The 15,878-nt window shown below is 46.0% G+C and overlaps 1 protein-coding gene across 2 annotated transcripts in view; it reads left to right on the top strand.

Moving 5' to 3' along the window:
• Nucleotides 1–203: 203 nt before the first annotated feature.
• The window catches only part of elapor2b (endosome-lysosome associated apoptosis and autophagy regulator family member 2b), a 165,721-nt gene continuing 150,046 nt past the window's right edge, over nt 204–15,878 (top strand). For both annotated transcript variants that reach the window (XM_059987394.1, XM_059987395.1), the window contains exon 1: nt 204–398. In XM_059987394.1, the coding sequence (XP_059843377.1) occupies nt 297–398 (102 nt within the window). In that variant the 5' untranslated portion in view covers nt 204–296. The remainder of the gene's footprint in view (nt 399–15,878) is intronic.

The following is a 15,878-nucleotide window of genomic DNA, read 5'->3' as shown; positions in this document are numbered from 1 at the left end:
GCACAGACACAATACCCTCTATTACACTTGTACGCTGTCTAATACGACGCACACCCGACCATAAACCTCTCTGTAGTGGACTGCACACACACTCTTTATTCCAGCATCCTCCCACAAGCAAGTGTCGGCACCTTTGCACCGAGCCGGCGGCGCGCGAGCCCGCCCGCCCGCCCGCGGTCAGAAGCACGGGGTGCGCGCCCGGAGCGGGGACGAGCGCCGTGGGTGGAGGAGCCGGCGCGGCTGTCTGTATCTCTGCGTTCGTCTGCGATCGAGAGAGAGTGAGGGGGGTATCCGCGATGGGTCTGAGCCGCTGTATCCGCCTGCTGTCTGTCGGAGCCTTGCTCCTCGTCCTGCCCCAGCGAGCTGCCCTGGTGTCCGGTCTCAGGGCTTGTACGCCGGTGAGTATCAGACAAGTCAACGCAAAGGTCGCCTCTGTCTGTAATCACCACCTTTTCGGCTTTCTGCAGGACGCCGCTACAATTTATTGACTCAGTGTGAAATAAAGTGTTCATTTAAACTCGCGGGTTGCAATGTATGTCCCTTATTTCTAGCTGTTACCCCTCTCCTAAAGTAACCACCTGCAATCAGATCACCCCCATCTGTTTATTATAGATGTATGTGATTGTCGTGCCTCGGAAATATTGTATTGTTAGTGTCGGCGATTCTCTGATGGACCCGGTACTAAATTAGAATCAGAATCAGGTTTAATATCACAAACACAGGTCGTGAAATTTGTTGTTTTACATTACAATAGACAATAATAAGAAACTATAAATTACAACAAAATATATATATTACAATGAATATATTTAGTTAAATTTAATCCTGACGGAATTATATAATTTCCAGCTCGCTGGCCTAGTTGGATAGTGATTTCTTGTGGGTAATCTTCCCCCTGTCGTCGCTCGCCTTTTTCCAGAGGCTGACCCTAATGGCGTGGAGAGGTATAGATCCTTGTTTAGGGAAAGCGGGCGAGATTCCCGGAATCAGCGGCCAACAAGCACCTGGTGTTTGTGGACCCCCTCCGCCTGCCGAGACACCAGGATCGTGGCAAAGCTCGCCCTGTGACCGTGTGCTGGAGGCCCAGTGACTACACACGCCAGGGTTTCTGATATTGAGTGGGTTTCTTTTGGTGAGCAGGGACAGGCCATTCGGCCCCACCTGCTATGATCAGCGAGCCCTCTCTCGCCAAGGCGTAGTTCCAGTCTCCACCCAGTGTAGCACTCAAAATGCTGGAGGAACTCTGCAGGTCAGACTGTTTGAGCTCACCAACCCCATTGGGTCATAGGGTGCCAACAGCCTGAGTCAGTCCTGGGCCAGTCATTCAGGTGTAGCCCATTCAGGATCCTTCCTCTCCCAGAGATGAGGTCTTTGGAGCTCCTCTTGGTATTTCTGTAGTTCTGGGTCTTTTATGAGATGGGGTTGCTAGCCCCCATCCCCAACCCCCCCTCCTTTCACAGCCTGGTTTGGGACTGTCCATGGCCAGTTCAGGCAGCTTCCATGAAGAGGAATAAACAGTGGAGATTTCAGGCCAAGACCCATCATGAGGACTGGACATGGTCTCTCCAGCATTTTGTGTGCATTGTTCTGGATTTCCAGCATCTGCAGAATTTCTTGTGTTGATGATTTTCTAACCTGTGTTTCATGTTATGTCTACAAATCACTATTTCCTTAAAAATACTCAGCAACATGGTCCTGGTCTTCTGTATTTGGGAATTTCAGAGTTCCCTATTGTCTGGGTGTAGAGATTTCTGGATAAGGCAGTCCTAGATTTCTTCTTCCAAATCCTGATGATTGAAATCGATGAAATACTCTCTCTGAGACCAGCTTGTTGATCTCGGTCAGGACCCCTGCAGTTCTTCTGCACTTTAATTTAAAATGTTTAAAAATATGTATTTCTTATTGTAATTTATAGTTTTTGAATTTGTTGTGCTGTACTGCTGCGGCAAAACAGCTCATTTCACAACATACCCGTGCCAGTGATTTGACCTGATTCTGATTCACTAGAATGAGTATGTCTCATTGATCCAATCCCTCCTGCAAAGACAATCATAACACTATCGTACTGGGCTATTTGACCCATCGAGTCTCCTCCACCTTTCTATCTTGGCTGATTTACTTTCCCTCCCAACCCCATTCTTTTGCCTTCTCCCTGTAACCTTTGACACCCTTACTAATGGAGAACCTATCAACCTCTGCTCTAAATATACCCAATGACTTGGCCTCCACAGTCATCTGTGGCAGTGAATTCCACAGATTCACCGCCCTCTGGCTAAGGAAATTCCTCCTCGTCTTTGTTCTTAAGGAACATCCTTCTTTTCTGGGTCTGTACTCCCCCACTATAGGAAACATCCTCTCCACATCCACTCTATCTAGGCCTTTTCATATTTGGTAGGTTATAATGAGATTCTCCCCTCATTTTTCTAAACTCCAGTGAGTACACTGCTTATACCTTAACCCTTTCATTCCTGGGATAATTCTTGTGAACCCCCTCTGGACCCTCTCCAGTGCTGGCACATCCTTTCATTGATAAGGGGTCCAAAACTGCTCGTAATACTCTAAGTATAGTTTGACCAATGCTTTGTAAATCTTCAGCATTAACTCCTTGTATTTATATTCTCATTTTCTTGAAGTGTACACTAACAGTGCAATTGCCTTCCTTACCACTGACTCATCATGCAAGTTAACCTTTAGGGAATCCTGCAGGAAGAATCCCAAATCCCTTTCTGACTTCCCTCCCTGTTTAGAAAATAGTCTACACCTTTATTCCTTCTACCAAAATGCATGACTATCCACTTCTCAGCACTGGATTCTGTCTGCCATTTCTTTGCCCATTCTCCTAACCTGCCTAAATCAACCTATAGCCTCCCTGCTTCCTCAACACTACCTGTCCTCGAAACAGTCTTCGTATCATCCGCAAACTTGGCCGCAAAGCCTTCGGTTCTGTCGTCCAGATCATTCACATTTAATGTGAAAAGAAGTGGTTCAAACACCAACCCTTGCAGACACCAGAAATGGCTCCCTTTATTCCTACTCTTTGCCTCAGCCAATCTTTGTTAAGGGACTAGAACTGCATGCAGTATTTCTGGTGTGGTCTCACCTTGACCATGTGTAATTGGAGCACCCAATCCTTGCCCCTGTACCTAAAGCCTGTTGCACTGCAGACCGTCAGGCCACCATCTCGCTGCACCTGTTTGTTCATTGTCAGTCCCCAGTGTACAGGGATTGGTATTTCGTGATTTGAGGTGACAATCTTTGCCCTTAGCCATGTACTATCATAAGGACACTCTGGAGTCAAGATCTGTGTGACCTCTCGAAGGAGTAGCACACACACAATGTTGGAGGGACTCTGTAGGTCAGGCAGCATCATCCCTCATGAAGAATCAGTTGATAGTTTTTCAAATGCAAAGACTTTTCCCCCTTCCTTTCTAGTCCTGATAAAGGGTCTTGGCCTGAAATGTTGGTTGTTCATTTCTCTCCATAGATGCTGCCTGACCTGCTGCATTCCTTGAGCATTTTGTGTGTATTGCACTGGATTTCCAACATGTGCAAAATTTCTTATGTTTATAAGACCATAGACCTGGGGTTCCCAACCTTTTTTATGCCATGGACCCCTACCATTAACCAAGGGTCCATGGACCACAGGTTGGGAACCCCTGCTGTAGACTATAGGATATTTATGACCTCTCAAACGGAGTGAGGATTTGAATTCTTGCATTGATCCTTGGCCATTTGTTACCTGAGGCGACAGGTAACCAGTCCCTGAACCCAACCCTCAGTCTAGATTACCAACGTCACCTCTGCCATGGGATTTGAACCTCCAACATTGTGACCCAGAGGCGAAACCGCTGCCACTGAGCCACGTCTGTGAACTGTGAGGGTCAGTGAGTGGTCAACATTGTAAGGCCAGCAGGACAGTATGAGTGCTGTTAATGAGCTGGCCTTTGACGAAATGTCACGGTCACCTAGCAGTTAGCGCAATGTTATTACAGTGTGAAGTGTCAGAGTTCGGAGTTTAATTCCAACGCCTTCTGTAAGGGGTTTATACTTTCTCCCCGTGGCTGTGTGGGTGTCTTCCGGGTGCTCTGGTTTCCTCCCACAGTCCAAGGACATTATTGGTTATTGTAAATTGTCCTGTGTTTAAGCTAGGGTTAAAAAGATGGGTTGTTGGGCAATGCTGCTCATTGGGCCCACTCTGTATATCCAAATTAAATAAATAACCCTGGAGTGAGTTTGTCAGAGATGCAGCTGAAGGAATGTTGTATAGGAGGAGATAGCTAAGGTGTCTGTTTTGTCCAATGCCTAAAATTGAGGGCAAATCTGTTCTGACAGTTCAACTGAGAAAAGTCTTGATACGGTTTGAAGTTTGCTGTTACCTGCTGCAGTCCACTCTGTTGTGTCTCTATGAATGCTACACTTTCAGTAATTAATCACCGCTGTGGTAGTTTACACAGGTGCCTGCAGAACTGACAGCGTTGGCCAGGGTGACTTCATAAATGATTTAGTATGGACACAATTCCTTTTTAAGTCAATATAATTGGTTGCATCACCATCAACTGGAGAGTGCCTCTGGCAGACTCACCTAGTGTTTGTTAATAGGTAATGAGAATATACCTTGCCTAAACAACAGTGCGTTCCTTGCTGTCACGTACGGCAGAGCCTTGACACTATCAAGATGCAAAAAAACCGATGGATTAGAAACATAGAAAACCTACAGCACAATACAGGCCCTTTGGCCCACAATGTCCCCACCTTAGAAATTACTAGGCTTACCTATAGCCCTCTATTTTACTAAGCTCCATGTATGTATCTAAAAGCCTCTTAAAAGACCCTATCGTATCTGTCTCCACCACCGTTGCTGGCAGCCCATTCCACGCACTTACCACTTTCTGAGTAAAAAAACTTGCCCCTGACATCTCCTCTGTACCTACTGCCCAGCACCTTAAACCTGTGTCCTCTTGTGGCGACCATTTCAGCCCTGGGAAAAAGCCTCTGACTATCCACACGATCAATGCCTCTCATCACCTTATACACCTCTGTCAGGTCACCTGTCATCCTCCTTCACTCCAAGGAGAAAAGGCTGAGTTCACTCAACCTATTCTCATAAGGCATGCTCCCCAATCCAGGCAACATCCTTGTAAATCTCCTCTGCACCCTTTCTGTGTCTTCCACATCCTTCCTGTAGTGAGGCGACCAGAACTGAGCACATACCCCAAGTGGGGTCTGACCAGGATCCTATATAGCTGCAACATTATCTCTCGGCTCCTAAATTCAATTCCATGATTTATGAAGGCCAATACACCGTACACCTTCTTAACCACAGAGTCAACCTGCGCAGCAGCTTTGAGTGTCCTATGAACTTGGACCCCAAAATCCCTCTGATCCTCCACACTGCCAAGAGTCTTACCATTAATGTAAACAAATGCCCAGCTGTAGAAATTTATCAGAGTTGAATACAGTATTGTTTAAAAATAGTTTCTGTTTCAAAGGTGAAACATTGTATTTATAGGGTATCAATTTGCTGCCGGGCAAAAGACATTTGGAAAGTAATTCTGTGTGTTAACGTGCTTAATTTGTAACCGAGTCAAAATCAGATGAATCATTTTAGATTATAACTTCAAGATTTGATGTAGGGTCTCAGCTTGAAACGTCGACTGTTTATTCATTTCCATAGATGCTGCCTGTTCCGCTGAGTCCCTCCAGCTCTTTGTGTGTGTTGCTCTGGACTCTCAGCATCTGCAGAATCTTTTATGTTTAGATAACAGGGAATGTGTTGTCCTGCAGACTCAGAATCGGGTGTATTCTGATTGTGAAGTTTGCTGTTTTGCCGCAATACCTAAAAACATTACTGCAAGAAACAAGTAGGAATATAAAAATAGGTAGTGTATAAAGAGAGCAAAATAGTGAGGTGGTTTCACTCTGATGCTGGTCTTAAACCATTGAGTGTGTACCTTCAGGCTCTTGATGAGGAGAGAGCAGGACTGGGATGGTGAGGGTCCTTCATGATAGATGCCACCTTCTTGAGGCTTTGCATTTTGAAGATGCCCTCAATGGTGGGGACTTCCAGATGCTACTACAGATGTTCATCATTCTTGCACCATGATGGTGGACAACCAACATGTTTGCCATTGCCTTTAATCTGGATTCTGTGCTTCTCCCATTAAGATGACATAAGTGTTCCCATTACTATGTGCAAGGGTTACCTCTCTTTGTTAGAGCAGATTTGGAGACTTCTGTCTGCTAATGCAGCTGATTAAAACACAGAGCACTTAATCAATGGAATTTCAGTCCATTGTTTATTGAAATTTTAACAGGACAAAGACTTGTATGAAATATGGCCTCATTGTGAATCCTACTTTATTAACAGTATTTAATCTTTTTCTTGCTGAAAAGAATGAATAGCATATCTTTAGTTGAAATGTTTAGAATTTACAAACTGTAAATGAATGACCAGAATTTGAAGAATCTGTTTCTTGTTACAGGGAAGTGCAGTTGTCTTCCTTCTGATTTTAAAAAGTGGGAATTCTGGTTTCAAAAGTCTGGTTTAAAAGAAGAAATACAACTAAATATTAATAATGCTTTTTTGTGAAAATTATGGTAAATGATCACAAACAATGAAGAGGCGAGGGTGAAGTGACTGGGTGTGAGGTGAAGTCAGCGTGAGGTTAAGGCACATTCAAAATGAAGTTGGAGCAGACAACAGATGGAGAAAAGGAGGAAAGGCAGCTTCAGGGCCCGTCCGCCTAAACTGAGAGCAAAGTTTGATGGATTTAAGTGCCAGGCCAATTTGAAAAGGTCAAAGACGGGCCAAAACGTGGCAGTGGGGTCGAGGCCCAGTGTGTATTGATGTGACAGAGCCCGGGTCCTAGAGCGAGGAACGATTTAAATGCCAGGCCAGATGGATTGAAAAGGCAGAGGGTGACAGGACTGGAGGTGAAAGTCAGGCTGGTTCTACTCATAGCTCCAGTCTTTGCTACACTGAGGTGGAGGCTCTGGCTTGCTCCGGCTGTTCCAGGCTTTGTGTCTGCGAGCTCCAACGGCGTCTTCTATGGGATGTGCTGAACTGAGGCTGAGACAGAGGCCTGCTCCAGGCTTCGTGTCTGTGAGCTCCATGGCGTTTTCTACGCGATGTACTGAGCTGGGGCTGAGACAGAGGCCTGCTCCAGGCTTCGTGTCTGTGAGCTCCATGGCGTTTTCTACGCGATGTACTGAGCTGGGGCTGAGACAGAGGCCTGCTCCAGGCTTCGTGTCTGTGAGCTCCATGGCGTTTTCTACGCGATGTACTGAGCTGGGGCTGAGACAGAGGCCTGCTCCAGGCTTCGTGTCTGTGAGCTCCATGGCGTTTTCTACGCGATGTACTGAGCTGGGGCTGAGACAGAGGCCTGCTCCAGGCTTCGTGTCTGTGAGCTCCATGGCGTTTTCTACGCGATGTACTGAGCTGGGGCTGAGACAGTGGCCTGCTCCAGGCTTCGTGTTTGAGGACTCACTCTTGTCCTCAAGGCTATTTGCCTATTTTTATTGTTTGCACCATTAGTTTTTTTGCTCTCTCTCTGCACATTGGGTGCTTGTTGGTCTCTTTTTTAAAAAATGTGTTCTTGGGGTTTCTTCTTTTGTGGCTGCTTGTAAGGAGATGAATTTCAAGGTTGTATAATGTATAGCTACTTCGTTAATAATAAATGCACTTTGAACTTAATTTCAAACATGTGCATTTCAAAACATTAGTTGCTTCTTTCTTCAAGATTCTGCTTGACTTGAGTATATCCAGCTTTTCTATATTTGTCCCTTCTTTCCGCAGGGATCACCCCTTTCATGATTTCCTTGCCCACTTGCCCCTCCTCACTAATCTCTATCCAGCACTTATCCCTGTAAGTGGCCAAAATGCTACACCTGTCCATTCACCTCCTCCCTCACCTCCATTCAGAGCCCCAAACAATCCTTCCAGGTTAGGCACCACTTCATCTGCTAATCTGCAGGGGTCGTCTATTGTGTCCAGTGCTCCCGATGCAGCCTCCTCTATGTTGGTGAGACCTGTCGAACTTGGGGGACTAATTCCCCAATGGGGGACTGAGCACCTCCGCTCCATCCAGCAAAAGCAAAACTGCCCAGTGGCCAAACATTTTAATTCCAATTCCCATTCCTGTTCCAACATGTCGGTCCACGGCCTCCTTTTGTATCAAGATGAGGCCACCCTCAGGGTGGAGGAACAACACCTTATATTCTGTCAGGGTAGTCTCCAGCCTGATGGCACAAACATCAATTTTTCCTTCCAATAAATCATTTTCCCTCCCCTTTCTCTCTTCTTCTATTCCCCACTGTGGCCTGTTGCCTTTTCTCACCTGCCTATCACCTACCCCTGGGTCCCCTCCTCCTTCCCTTTCTCCTATGGTCACTCTCCTCTCCTATCAGATGCCTTCTTTCCAACCCTTTACTTTTCCCACCCACCTGGCTTCACCTTTCACCTCCTAGCTGTCTTCCTTCCCTTCCCCCTCCCCCACCTTTTCATTCCGGTGACTTTCCCCTTCCTTTCCAGTCCTGGAGAAGGGTCTTGGCCCAAAATGTCGACTGTCTATTCATTTCTGTAGATGCTGCTGGACTTGCTGGGTTCCTCCAGCACTTTGGATCTGAATTTGTATCCGGATTTGTAATTCAGATCTTGTCATGGCTGCTCTTGCACCTTTCTGTCTCCCCGCACCTCACCTTGTCTGTAGCTGGCACCCCAGCCTACACTCTGTTGCTGTTTCTCATTTAGCAATATAGTGCGGAGCAGTGTCTTAGGGCCCAACAAGAAGTGTTGTCCCGGCAACCCCAATTTAACCCTAAATAGTCATGGGACAGTGTACAATGACCAGTTAACCTACTCAGTACGTCTTTGGACTGTGGGAGGAAACTGGAGTACCTGGGGAAAACCCAAGCATTCCAAGGCGAGGACATACAGAGACCCCTCACAGAGGCAGAATACATTACAGACTTAAAAGTGATGTTAAGACAGGCACACGAATGTGAGGAAAATGGAAGGATGTGGACCCTGTGTAGGCAGAGGGGATTAGTTTAATTGGCCATTTGATTAGTAATTGAAAAGGTTCAGTACACCATGGTGGGCTGAAGGGCCTGTTCCTGTGCTGTGATGTTCTATGTTCTAGTGTCTTGCTTAACCCCAGTGGCGAGGGTTGTGCTGATTGGTTCAAGAGCGAATGGTCGAAGGGAAGTGGCTGTTCCCGAACCCGTTGGTGTGGGATTTCAGGCTCCTGTATCTCCTGCCTGAAGGGAGCAGTAAGAAGGTGGCATGGCCCAGATGGTGAGAATGTTGTCCTGAGGCAGCGCCCCCCTGTAGGTGCTACTGATGAGGGGGAGGGATGTGCCTGAATCCCCTTCTCTGCAGCTTCTTGCTCTCCTGCATGTTCAAATGGTTCGGAGTGGTAGGGATGCAACCAGTCAGGATACTTTCGACAGTACACCTATAGAAGTATGTTGGAGCGTTCGATGAAAGCCAGGCCTCTTTAATCTCCTAAGGAAATAAAGAAGCTGGTGTGCCAAGTCTGCTGATCTGTTAGCACCCTGGATTGAAAGCTGCTGACCCTCCCCAGTGCCTCACTGCACGTTCTCCGTCTTCCCCTTGCTGAAGTCAATAATCGCTCTTTAGCTTGACTGAGGGGCGATTGTTGTGGCGCCTCCTCAACCGGGTGTCCTCTCTCACTCCTCTCTTCCGAGTCATCACCTGGGACTGGTCCAACAAAGTGTACAGTCAGGGTGTAGTTTGTAAAGGACCACCGCTAATTGCAGAATTTGCAAAGCACACTATTTAAATCAATGCATTATTCAGCATCTTTGCAGACTGACATGTCAAGTCAAATTGGAGCTTATTGTCACCTGCGCAAGTCCATGTGTGCACCGGTGCAATGAAAAACTTACTGGCTGCAGTGTCACAGGCCCCAGAGCATCAGATAAGCAGCATTCACTAGAAAAGCATAAACTAAACAAAAATGTACACCATTTTTATAAGGAAGAAGAGTGGTTCCAGTGTTGCTAAGCTGTAGTGATTAGGTTTGTGTGCCAGTTGATTCGACAGCCACATGGTTGAAGGGAAGTAGCTGTTCCTGAATTTGGTTTTGTGGGACTTCATGCTTTTGTGCCTCCTGCCCAGTGGGAGCTGTGAGAAGATGGCATGTTCTGGGTGGTGGGGCTCTTTGACGACGTGTGTTGCTTTCTTGAAAGTTGAGATTACTATGCTTGTAAAACGTTTCCCCACAGCAGACGGGACCCACGATGGGCTGTGGACTATTTGTTTTTGTAAATTTTGCTGCCTTGTATTGTTTACCTCACTGTCAGCTCAGTGGCCTTACCTCTGGGAGGTTGGATGGGTCCAGGTGCGACAACAGAGCTGCTGTGTGGCTGACAAACAAGATGCAAACGGGTCTTCAGCAGTGGGACATTGAAACATGAAAGCTGATGCAGAGAGAATCCAATTACAAGCCCAAATTGGAAAAAGCAAGTTATAATGCAGTAACATACTATCCTTCATTTAATCCAAAACCAAAATGATTACAATGACCTTCACATACTGAGATAAGGATTATCAAAGTAAAGCTTTGTATGTTTCTCAAATGACTAAACTATCAAAAGTGAAATTAATGAAAGGATTTATGGTGAATTACATCCTTGCTGCAAGGCCGATGTATAAATTGGTCTTTGCTTCAGGAGAATGGAGGGGTATTAACTGTAACTCTGAGAATATCAGGCACAAAAACTTAGGATAAATCAGAGTCAACATCACCTATAGCCTATCCCGTCCTAGTCCAACCAAAAGGTCACGGCCAAGAAAATGTATCAATGCCACCGCTTCCTCAGGAGGCTAAAGAAATTTGGCATGTCCACATTGACCTTTACAAATTTTCATTGATACACTATAGAAATCATCCTACCCTGATGCTACGGCAACTGCTCTGCCCATGAGCACATTAAACTGCAGAGAGTTGTGGACACAGCTCAGCACATCACAGAAACCAGCCTCCCCTCCATGGACTGTCTACACTTCTCACTGCCTCGGTAAAGCAGTCAGCATCATCAAAGCCCCCAGGCATGTCAGACATTCTCTCTTCTCCCCTCTCCCATCGGGCAGAAGATACAAAAGTCTGAAAGCACGTCCCACCGAGCTTGAGGTCAGGTTCTACCCTGATGTAATAAGACTATTGAATGGTTCCTTAGTTTGACAAGCTGGGCTCTCGACCTCACAACATTGTGATCTTACACCTTATTGTTTACCTGCATTGTACTTTCTCTGTAACTGTTACGCCTTATTCTGCACTTTGTTATTCTACCTCAAGGCACTCTGTAATGATTTGATCTGCAAGTCAAGATTTTCACTGTATCTGGGTACATCAGACAACAATAAACCAATTCCAAATCCAATTTCAATTGCTTTGAAACTTTCTCGGCTCTGAAGGAAGATCGTCAACGAGTAATGTGAAATCTATTTCTCTCTCTTAGCGATTCAAAAAAAAACCATCAAAAATTTTGTCTGAGCTGCCAAATCCTTTGAGTGCTTATTGCTTTTAGATCAATTCCAGTACCAAAGAAGATGACAGTAACCTGCCTAAATGGCCGTTGTCTGGTAGCATTAACATAGACTATTATGAAATGCTTTGAGCGGCCAGTCGTGGAGAACATTAAAGTCATTCTCCTGGCTACATTGGACCCTTTTCAGTTTGCTTATTGCTTAGACCAATCCACTGATGATGCAATAGCCTCTGCCCTCCACTCTGTCCTGTCCCACCTGGAAAATGGGGTTTCGTATGCCAGACTGCTGTTTATAGACTTCAGTTCAGCGTTCAACGCCGTCATACCCCAGAAACTGTCCTCATTGGGCCTCAACACCTCCCTCTGCTATTGGATACTGGACTTCTTAGCAGTAAGGCCACATTCAGTCTGTATGGGCAGCAATGTCTCTGGTCCCATTATGCTGGGCGCTGTCGCTCCCCAAGGCTTTGTGCCCAGCCCACTGCTGTTCACACTGCTGATGCGTGACTGTGTTGCAGGATCCAGCTCAAACTGTGTCAGCAAGTTTGTGGATGACACAGCAGTGACTGGCCTAATCAAGAACGATGATGAGACCGAGTACAGAGAGGAAGTGGAGCGGCTGGTGGATTGGTGTGAGAAGAACAACCTAAACCTGAACATGGAGAAGACAAAGGAAAGCATTGTGGACTTCAGGAAGGTGCAGGTGAACCACCCCCTTCTATGAATACATGGCTCCTCCGTAGAGAGAGTTAAGTTCAACAAGGTCCTGGGAATTCACATCGCAGATGACCTCAGCTCGTCCCTAACATCACCTCCATGAACAAGAAGACTCAGCAGGGCCTCCACTTCCTAAGGAGAATGAGACAAGCAAGGCCCCCCCTTCCCCCACCATCTTAACTGCGTTTTGCAGGAGCACCATTGAGAACGTTCTGACAAGTTGCATCTCCATCTGGTATGGGAGCAGTTGAGCATCTGACCTGAAGTCCCTACAAAGGCTTGTGAGAACAGCTGAGAGGATCATAGGGGTCTCCCTAAAATCCATCATGAACATTTATCAGGCGTGCTGCATTCGCAGGGCCCTTAGTGTTATCAATACACTCACCCATCCATCCTGTATCCTCTTTGACTTCCTACCATCAGGCAGGGGACTACGATGCATAAAAACAAGAATGGTCAGGATGAGAAACAGTTTCTTTCCCCAGGCCATTAGGCTTCTGAACTCCCTGCAGCATTGCATTCGAAGTGTCACTGGTTAATCTGTTCTGTACTTTACAATATTTAATATTAATACACTTTAGTTGGTTATTTATTTGTGATTTCTCTTACCTTCAAAAGTTATCATGTGTTATGTGTAGTACTGTGCTTTACACCCTGGTTCAGAGAAACATTGTCTTGTTTCCATACATTATATGGTTATATTTATATACATGAATATAGTTAAATGACAATAAACTTGACTTGAATTATTTCTTTTGGTTTGATTAGTTTTTGATTCTGAAATTGCCTGATAACATTGCTTTGAACACACGAGATTCTGCAGATGCTGGAAATCCAGAAAAACACACAAAAATGCTGGTGGAACTCAGCAGGTCAGGCAGCATGTATGGAGGGGAATAAACAGTTCACTTTTCAGGCCAGGTCTCTTCCTGATGACTAGAAAGGAAGGAGGAAGAAGCCAGAATAGGAAAGTGCAGGGGCGTAGTTTTAGTGAAGCTTTGAGAGACTGTGATTCATTCTCTGCATTCTGTCTTGGTTGGTTTCCCTTCAAACCTGTAAAGTGTAATGGGATGAACCATGTACCAGATTAAATATTTCTGTTGTCTCAGTTAACTGCAGTCAAAGGAATTGATTACGTTTTATTTCAGGTGAAGCCTTTATTTGGAACATGACGCAGTTGTATTACAGTTCTAAAGAGAAACCTCTGCAGCTAGATTCTTTTCATCTGTGATTCCAGTGTTTAAACCTGAGACACGAGGATGAATATTGATTGTGAAATTTGCCCCAGGCTTTGGGAGATTCCACTTTACTGTTGGCTAGCAGATATGACACTGAAGTAATTAAAAATGTATCTTTTCATAGCTTTTGTTGAGAAAGAAGCGAAGAGCTTTAAGGCCTTCTTGACGGGGGAATGGGAGTGTATACGGACTGGACATCCATGGTGAAAGTGAGGCGGTCAGGGATGGGGAATTGAAAGTTGGTGAGGGGATCGAGAGCCTGAGAAGTGTTGCAGACGTAGGTGGGAAGGGACTGGACCGAGAGGGGTAGAATGGATTTGAGGTACGAGGATATGATTTCAGTGGGGTGGGAGCAGAGAGAGACGATAGGCCTACCCAGGTTTGTGGATCATGGGTAGGATGTAGAAGAGAGCAGTGCAGGATAAGGAAACTATGAGCTTGATGGCAGCGGATGGGAGTTCTCCAGAGTTGATGAAGTCTGTTATGGAGGTAGTTTTCTGATGGTTTAGAGTGGGGTCCTCTTCAAGAGGAGGTGTCTGAGGGTTGCCACCTGGCCTCACAAGGTAGAGGTCTATGTTTTGATGTACATGTGACAAATAAAGTTAATCTTTTCCGTTATTATTCAAGTGTTGCTGTTTCATGTTATTCCTGATGTGGAATCCCAGCTTGTAACCATGGCAACAATCTTGATGCATAGCTTTCGGAATGCATTGTACCCTTCTAGGTACAGAGAGGAGCTCGTGACAAAAGACACCACCATTAGGTCTGTAGTTATGCTGATGGAGATGCATTGGAAAACCGGCTGAAATTTTGGTGGCCAGCTTTCCTGGAGTTCAGTGAACCAGGGGCAAGAAGAACACTTTTTTTCAAATGGGGACAGAAGATGGTGGAGACCTTAAGCAGGCTGGCCTGTGTGTGCATGGAGAATTGGAAATAATGTTTCAATTACTCTTACAAAGTCGGCCATTCGGCCCTTTGAACCTGCTCTGTTATTCTTTATGTTCATGCCTGCTCAGCTATCACAATACTATTTGTCCCCCTCCACCCCCTTCCCTATTTTCCATTCCCCATTCTGGTTCCCCTCTCACTCCTTATGTTTTTCCACCTGCCCATCTCCTCCTTCTGGTTCCTTTTTTCTGGTGGTCCACTCTCCTCTCCTATCAGATTTCTCCTTCAGCCCTTTGCCCCTTCCACCTATCACCTCCCAGCTTCTCGCGTCATTTGCTCTCCCTCACCCACCTGGTCTCACCTATCACCTGCCAGCTGGTACTCTTTTCCCCCTCCCCCCACCTTCTCATTCTGGCATCGTCCCCCTTCCTTTCCAGTTCGGCTGAAGGGTCTTGACCTGAAACGTTGACTGTTTATTCCCCTCCATGGATGCTGTCTGACCTGCTGAGTTCCTCTGGCACTTTGTGTGTGTAGGTCTTGATTTCCAGCATCTGCAGAATCTCATGTCCATTTCCTTTGATGTACCCGGCTTTGTGCCCATCAACCCACCTTGCTTCTTAAGTATGTTCAATGACTCTCTTTACTGCCTTCTGTGGCTGAGGATCCCACAGACTGTGCGTGAACAAATTTTTCCCCGTCCAAGGGTGGGACGCCTGATTGTGACTGTAATATCTGGGACACACCAGGCTCAGCCAGCTCCATCAGAGGCGCAACCTTCCCCGCCACCAAGGAGATCTCCATGAGATGATGCCTTAAGAAGGTGGCATCCATCATTAAGGACCCTCAGCGTCTAGGACGTGCCACTTCTCACTGCTACCATTGTGGAGGAGGCACAGGAGCCTGAAGGCTGGCACTCAAATATTCAGGAGCAAGAGCTCCAGAGAGTTACAAGGTACCCAGAAAGGAGGTGAAGAATGTATTTAAGAGAGCTAGGAAGAGGCATGGGGAGACCTTGGTGAGTAGGATTAAAGAGGCCATAATATTCGTGGAGGCAATGTAAAAAAGGCTGATATGCTGGAACATGATGAAGTTAAGAAAGGGGATGTGCTGGAGTTTTTGAAAATCATCAGGATAGATAAGGCCCTGGGTTCGGATGGGAAGACAGCGAAGAGATTGCTGTGTATTTGGTGATGATATTTGTGTTCTCACCAGTCACTGTAATGGTACCAGATGGCAAATATTATTCCTTTGTTTAAAAAAGGGAGCAGAGATAAACCTGGGAATTATAGACAATGATAGACAATAGGTGCCGGAATAGGCCATTTGGCCCTTCGAGCCAGCACTGCCATTCACTGTGATCATGGCTGATCATCCACAATCAGTACTCCATTCCTGCCTTCTCCCCATATCCCCTTGACTCTGCTATCTTTAAGAGCTCTATCTCTTTCTTAAGAGCATCCAGAGAATCGGCCTTCACTGCCTTCTGAGGCAGAGCATTCCACAGATAACAGACCATAAGAG

The sequence above is a fragment of the Hypanus sabinus genome, chromosome 13, assembly GCF_030144855.1.
Source record: "Hypanus sabinus isolate sHypSab1 chromosome 13, sHypSab1.hap1, whole genome shotgun sequence".
Taxonomy (NCBI): domain Eukaryota; kingdom Metazoa; phylum Chordata; class Chondrichthyes; order Myliobatiformes; family Dasyatidae; genus Hypanus; species Hypanus sabinus.
The sequence above is the reverse complement of the archived record's forward strand: the minus strand, read 5'-3'. Positions and strand labels throughout refer to the sequence as shown.